At 35.9% G+C, this 7,592-nt stretch overlaps 1 protein-coding gene across 2 annotated transcripts; it reads right to left on the bottom strand.

Moving 5' to 3' along the window:
• Window positions 1–480: 480 nt before the first annotated feature.
• Window positions 481–6,949, bottom strand: LOC137251011 (peptide transporter family 1-like). 2 transcript variants are annotated; one of them, XM_067784854.1, is made up of 8 exons: window positions 6,747–6,949; window positions 5,968–6,170; window positions 2,834–2,912; window positions 2,264–2,758; window positions 2,096–2,178; window positions 1,613–2,029; window positions 799–1,549; window positions 506–748 (listed from the first exon to the last, which is right to left on the bottom strand). In XM_067784854.1, the coding sequence occupies exons 1-8, from the start codon at window positions 6,760–6,762 to the stop codon at window positions 645–647; spliced, it is 2,148 nt and encodes a 715-aa protein (XP_067640955.1). In that variant the 5' UTR covers window positions 6,763–6,949; the 3' UTR covers window positions 506–644. The 2 variants fall into 2 exon arrangements, with proteins under 2 accessions (XP_067640954.1, XP_067640955.1); XM_067784853.1 differs by having other exon boundaries at window positions 481–1,549.
• Window positions 6,950–7,592: the final 643 nt, after the last annotated feature.

Here is a 7,592-nt window from a genome sequence, read left to right on the forward strand (position 1 = left end):
GGTTAGTGGCTTAGAATATACCCGCGGTAGGTATGCCTGTCGTAAGCGGCGACTAAAATTCCAAATTGATTCTAGGGGTTATGTAGCGCAACCCTTTCAAGAGGTTGCCAGCGCAATATATAGCTTCCCTAACCCAATTGTCAATCTCACCTACCCGTGGCGAATCCTGTTTCTTTAATATCCAAGGCTCTGGCGACCCAAAGTTCTTCATGAATCTAGGGGGTGGGAGAGCGGTATTTCCTGGTTTCATGTGGTCATAACAATTCGTTCCCGAGTTGGTTGGGCTAGTCCTTAAATGGTGCTTCTTACCGGAACGTACGGGATCTGTATCTGGGAAAGGACAATCAACATCGATAACACTCCCCAAGGCCTTCAGTGACTGTCATTGTCGCTACAACAACAACAACAACAACAACAAGGAGACCTTGTAAATTCCATAATAATTTTTACATATGATAAACGATCTATTTGTATTTATTTTCGAATTTAAAAGCTGCCAATGAAGTAAAAAACAAAGGTAATAATATACAATTTTTTTATAAAATACAATATCATTATAGGGCCAACTTATTTACTCATTAATTGTTTCAGCTAAATTATCGGTTATAAGTTGTTCACTCCTCATAGCTTTCATAACCTCCTCTTCAGTGCTGGGTACTGGATTGTTTGGCATATACCGATATGCAATAAACATAAATATAATCATATCTGCCAACATCGAAGCAGCGAAGAGGAAAAATTCGTACGCCTGTGAATCGAAAAGAGATAATTCAGCAACAACTATAACGATTACGTTACCAAATGCGATTGTTAACAGCCAGAAAGCTTGCAGCGCTGATTTCATTGAATCCGGCGCTTGAGAGTATGAAAACTCAAACCCTGTCACTGAAAACAAGACCTCGCCAAGAGTCATAACAACGTACTGTGGAATCTGCCAAAGTATAGACACCGAGTTGGGATTTGTTACAATTACAATATTACTATGATATTCGCTTGAAGATTCCTCTGCTATTAAAATCGTATAAATACCACCAACTTCAAGTTTTACAGTTTCGATTATAACATTATCGATCAACAACTGATATTTATCCGCTTTGAATGCTGTTAAAATACGCTGAGAAGCATGTTCTGTATGCTCAACTGAGCCTTTACTATTCATCCAATGGATTCGGCGACTTGAATTTACATTGGCTAAAACACGTGCAAGTGGAAGACCACGAATAGGCTTCGCTATGGTGTCTTCAGCGCATATTATAGGATGTGTTGTATTCCTCGAGTTCATTAGTACATAAAACGATTTTTCAGATTGAAGAAAGCACCTTTGTGTTGGCAATGACGCGCAATTATGAAGCGACTTCGAGTTAAATTTGAGTTGTAAATTTAGACCATTAGATGAGTCTATACTTATACTTTTGTTTACATAAGTTTCTAGGGAATTGATATCAAACTCGTAGTTGGCCAAATTCGTAGTGATCGTATAATCACAAAGTTCGCCATTGTAAACACGAAGTTGCGCAATTTCTGCCGATGGCAAAGTTGGATAGGTTTCCTAAACGAAGAAAATTTTTAAAATATAACTACGCGCTTTCGCAAAGCCCATGTAGCAGCTTACCTGCATTTTAACTTCAACTAATCCTGAAATAATAAAGGCAATCCCAGCAAGGATGCCACCTAAACTAAGTTTTTGTAAAGGACTTCGAAATCTGACTAAATTTAAAAGCGGATAAACAGAAAACTCGCAAAGTGGTATGAATATGAGAACCAGCAAAGGGTTAAACATTTGCATTTGTTCAGGCTTAATATTCCATGATCCCATATCACCATTCATTCGCGTAGCTTGTAGTGTCCAGCGTGAGCCTTGCTGACAAAAGAGCGCCCAAAAAAATGGCAGTGGTAGAAATAGTACTAAGACACGCATCAACACTTTTATGCCTTCAATTTGTTGATGATCGTACTTTTTATCGGCGTAGTCCAGCCAATGTTCGCGTGGATTTGTCTTTCTTTCCTGCCATTTCGTAGCGATAGCTTCCTATTTGAAGAGGGAAATATTAGATGATAATCGTATGAGTTTTCAGCGCCACAGTTCCATACTTACGGCAATAGTTTTGCTGACCAATACGACCATATTTCCTGAAGGTGGTTTAATTTTGTATAATGGACGAGCTAATATGAATACAACTTAAAGAGATAAGAATTGTTAGAAACCGCCTGACATTTTTCTAAGTACTAAATATTATATATATATTCTATAAAAAATATTTACTTGCAGAAATACCCACAACCAAAGTTGGAGCTCCAAACGCCAACAAGTAACATTCCTTTTCATCAAAGCAATGAACATCTTCACGTAATATTGGCGTTACTATATAGGAGCATAATGCTGCGGCATTAATTGAAAAATAATAGAGTGAAAAGTATGATGTTATTTTATTCTCCTGCGCCGGCATTTCAAATTGATCGCCACCAAATGCGGAAAGGCATGGCTGTACGCCACCCGCTCCAATCGCAGTCAATGTTAAACCAATCATGGTAAATACCGTGGCAGGCAAATTTAACGGTGGAACTGAAATCAATGCTCCGCCAATGACGTAAACAATAAAAAAATAAGATATCGTATTGAATCTTCCAAGCCAACTGTCCGAAACGATAGCACCCATTATGCATAGGAAATATGCGGACATAGCGAAGATGTGGAAGATGATGGTGGCATCATCGTTATTATAGCCAAGTTGCCGAGATAGGTATAAAACGAGTATAGCTGTAAAAAAAAAAACGTAGTTTTGGGTAATTTATTACGGAATTACTGTCTTCCTTTGATCTCAAATCCACTTACATTGCATGCCATAAAAGCTGTAGCTGTTGCAGAACACATTACTGATGATGATAAGGATTGATTTCGGATACGACAGTTTCTATAAAGAGTGTAAACTTGCATTTATAGGGTTTCATTATGTCCATATATCGGTCCACAATAACGAGCCAACAAGTTCAAATTCCATACAATATTTTGTGAGCGAATAATCTGGTTCAGTGATAAATCTTTCTGAAGCATGTCGTGAATCAAACTAATATTGAGCTCCCTAACTTATGGCCAGATTATGTATGATGCTGTGACACTTTGCGTCACTCACATTATTATTCACTACCATATAATGTCAAAAATTTCACAAAGACACTCTTATTTACTGCCACCCACTGAGGTGAATGAATATCATACAATTTTTCCTTACGAGAAAAAATGACTCGTTGCGTTATACATAATTTTCTCCTTATATAGACAAAACGTATACACCAAACATATAGATGATGTGTAATAATGTCAACAGAAATAGCACCAATTGAACATAATTCGCTTTTGAACGAAAATTAACGTCAATGTTATCGATAAATTATTAAATTATTTTTTCAATCACGGTTCGAATCGAGCTCAAGGCCAGAACAATTATTATTTTTTCAAATAATTGGGTTCTGTGCTTTTTTATACTCAGCTGAGCAGAGCTCACAGAGTATATTAATTTTGTTCGCATAACGGTATCCCGTAACGACATAAAGTAATAGAGATAGATATAGACTTCTATATATCAAAGTGATCTGTGCGAAAAAAGAAATTCATTTAGCTTTGTCCGTCCGTCCGTCTGTCCGTGAACACGATAATTTTGAGGTATCTTAATGAAATTTGGTATGTAAGTTCCTGGGCACTCATCTCAAATCGCTATTTAAAATTAACGAAATCGGACTATAATCACGCCCACTTTTTCACTTTTAAAGAAGGTAATTTAAAAGTTTTGCAAGCTGTAATTTGGCAGTCGTTGAAGATATCATAATGAAATTTGGCAGGAACGTTACTTCTATTACCACATGTGTTCTAAATAAAAGTTAGAAAAATCGGATGACGAACACGCCAACTAAAAAAAATTTTAAGTTAAAATTCAACAAAAAATTGAGTATCCTTACAGTATAAAGGTAAACTATGTCAACATTCAACTCCAGTAATGATATGGTGCGACAAAATACAAAAATAAAAGAAAATTTCAAAATGGGGATGGCTCCGCCCTTTTTCAATAAATTTTTCTAGAATACTTTTATTACCTTAAGTCGAACAAAAATTTACCAATCCTTGTGAAATTTGGTAAGGACTTAGCTTCTATGACGATAACGGTTTTCTGTGAAAATGGGCGAAATCGGTTGAAGCTACCCCCAGTTTTTATACACAGTCGACGGTCTGTCCTTCCGCTCGGCCGTTAACACGATAACTTGAGCAAAAATCGATATAGCTTTACTGAACTTAGTTCACGTACTTATCTGAACTCACTTCATCTTGGCATTGAAAATGGGCGAAATCCGACTATGACCACACCCACTTTCTCGATATCGAGAATTTCGAAAAATGAAAAAAAAAAATGCCATAATTCTATACCAAATACGAAAAAAGGATGAAGCATGGTGATTGGATTGGTTATTTGACGCAAAATATAACTTAAGAAAAAGTTATGCAGGGCGAAATCAAAAGCCCTTGGAATCACACTGTTGGTGGTATTACATATATAAATAAATTAGCGGTACCCGGCAGATGATGTTCTGGGTCACCCTGGTTAGTATTTATTACCATTTGTATGTATCCATGAAAAATAAGATTTTGTCTCCAAAGTTTACACTCTCTCTTGGTGAAGTACGAGGATAATGGTATCCGGTTGGTCGAAAGCTACATCCAAGTAACGCCATTCTTAAATTTAACGCTGCTTCATGTTCAAGCAGCGGCCGTGGTTTGGTGGTAGCGTGCTCTGCTTACCACACACAATATCCTGGGTTAAAACCCCGAAAGCATCGAAAATTTAGAAACAAACTTTTCTCCGAGTTTATTTCTGTCATGAAAAGCTCCTCAGGGAAAACTCATCAGCCTTGCAGATGCCGTTCGGAGTCGGTGTAGGTGCAGTCCCGCCATTTTGTAAGAAAAATTAAAAGGAGCACGAAAAAAAATTGGAAGAGAAGCTCAGCCTAAAATTTCTTCGAAGGTTACCGAGCCTTGAATTTTATTCTCGCTCTAATCATTAGGATCTTCAGATACGAGATACAATGCTAAAAATGCAATACAAGTACTAAGGGATTAATAACTGAAATTGTTACTAGCCGAATCACAATTAAGCGATGTAAATCCAACCTTTACGTAATATTGGATCTAAACATGCAGTTGTTCTCCACTCTTAATGAGGAATCAGTTGAACAATTTAAGAATAACGCAGCATAGATGAAGTGACTGCTATATCATTGGTGACGTTATATTCAAGGCAAAACTTTATTGTGAACTTACAGATATAAAGTCACCTCAGACACCGCGAAACTCCCCAAAGAGAGGATGAAACCTGCATACAAGTATACTTATACAATATATAAAGTTTAAAACTTGACTTCCAGCTTCCCACGCACCAGTTTCTACAGACAATGGTGCAATTCGCCAGTGGTAGCCTTCATTGCAGCTTGATATCTTTGAGTAATCGTATCTTTCCCTGTATTGGGTACCCGTGGATTTTAGGAAACCTTTAACTTTGGCATGTATAACGTGGGTATAAACTGGACCCCTGTCTGCGGGGGCGGGTGGAACAATATATGAAAAGTGAGCCCAGCAATAATATTGCAGCTCTAAAAGAATAATTTTCTGATTTACTACTAACGAATGGCAAATGAATCACGAATGGACAGTATAGAACAAGCCTTATTGTGATTTTTGTCAATATTCTGAGTCTCAGTTAGGTTTCGTGGTGTGAAAATCACATGAACATCATCGACGCTACGTTGGAATTAATTGGTTTCGGGCAAAATTTTTAACTTCTGCACTGGTTAGATACACCATTAAGATTTTTGTAGATTTATGTATCTATGTATTGTTGAAGTAAATTTAAAAATCAACCCAATTGCATAAGCTACTGAAAACTTTTCTTTTTTTTTTCAAAAAACTGGTTCCCCACTTACCTGCTCTTGTTTCTCTATTGCCGATATATTCAACGATTCTCCGCCCTTGCCTTCTTTCTGTTCACCATTCTTGTCGTTATCATTTAAACTTGATTGTGAAAACATTGTTTGTTCAGTTGATATATCAAAATCGTTTGATGGCTCAGATTTATTATCATTTGCTGTTTTATTTGTTTGTACTCGAACATTATATGACTTCAGATCTGTAGAAATAAGTAATTTATCTTGTAAAATGTTCACTTAAAATTTTGTACAAAGCAAGTACTCAGCAGTGGCTCTGAGTGAGTCACAGATCGAGATATAACACTTAGACGCACTTGTGTCGCTTATAACACTAAATAATTGGGCAATTCACAAGAGAGTCGCATGCATCTCAAATTTTAAGATTCGAATTCAATATAAAACTTTTTTAAAGAATACCACATACGGCGAATAGGACACCTTGTGAATTGCCTAAATTTAACAAGATTTTTGTTATTAACACGCTTATATTAGCTGCACTTTTATGTATGCTTGTTTGTAACTCTCTAGGCTAGGCGCGCAAAGGAGAGTTAGAGCCATCTAGCGGTAAGTATTGAAGACTCGCGGCAGTGCTTACTAAATAACTCGCTACAAAACGAGTTGTGCTTAGTAGCGGAGACACGAACCTCTGCGGCTTGTTTTCTTAGTTTTTAAGCTATATTTATGTTATTTTATATTAGATATGGAAAAATCTTCAAGGTAAATAAATGCTCGTATGTATATAAAATGTTCGTATCAATGAGTTTATTGCAATGTACCATTTTCTTCGGGCATATTCGCTATTTCATGTAATTGCTATTGCTTTATTGTCGCTAATTGCAATATTTTCATCAATATAAATTTTCTTTATTACATGTAAACACAAACTGAATCCCGTGACTGCGAATTATTTCGTAAGCCGTGTAAAAGCGAAGAATATGCCTTTGCCCATTTGTAACGATTTTGAGATTGGCCTTTTCGAATTGGCGCTAATACAATATCGAACAAGATAAGCGGCAAATAAACCACAAGGAATAGCCTTAACAAACCTACGAAGGCATAACTGTAGTACTTAGCTCTAAAATAACTAAATAAACGGCGTTATCACGTTCCATAACATAGCTACATACATATGGGGTATTCCATCCCATTTCGACCAATTTTGAACCCGACCCCTTTAGAATTGGCTGAAAGTTTTTCTTCTTTTTCTAGCTTACGAAAGACGTTTTTCAGAATTTTTTCAAATTTTTTCAAAAAAAGTTAAGAATTTAAAAAAAACACCGTTTTTGTTTTCAGAATGCTATACATTTTTCAAAAATTGATCGTTTGGGATCTTTTTTTTTTTTTAATTTGTTTTTAAGTATACTTTTCGTAATTTTTTGTAATATTTCATTTTTTCGAGATTTTTCGAATTTCGCCATTTTTTTTTCTCATAAAAAACTTCAATCAATTCAGCAATCATCCCCACTAATCCCGGAGTGGGCCGATTATTTTTTTTTTTTTTTATTTAATTGGAAAAAAAAACTTTAAACATTTTTTTGTATTTTTTCCGAAAAGTACATTTAAAAACAAATTAAAAAAAAAAAAGATCCCAAACGGTCAATTTTTGAAAAAGTTATAGCATT

Source organism: Eurosta solidaginis, chromosome 4 (assembly GCF_040869045.1).
Source record: "Eurosta solidaginis isolate ZX-2024a chromosome 4, ASM4086904v1, whole genome shotgun sequence".
In the NCBI taxonomy this organism is placed as follows: Eukaryota; Metazoa; Arthropoda; class Insecta; order Diptera; family Tephritidae; genus Eurosta; species Eurosta solidaginis.

Coding starts and splice junctions, on each gene's coding strand:
- LOC137251011 (XM_067784853.1), bottom strand. Junction 2,913..5,967: donor CAATAGAGAAACAAGAGCAG/GTAAGTGGGGAA, acceptor CACTCTTTATAG/AAACTGTCGTATCCGAAATC. Junction 2,759..2,833: donor CAGCTTTTATGGCATGCAAT/GTAAGTGGATTT, acceptor TTTTTTTTACAG/CTATACTCGTTTTATACCTA.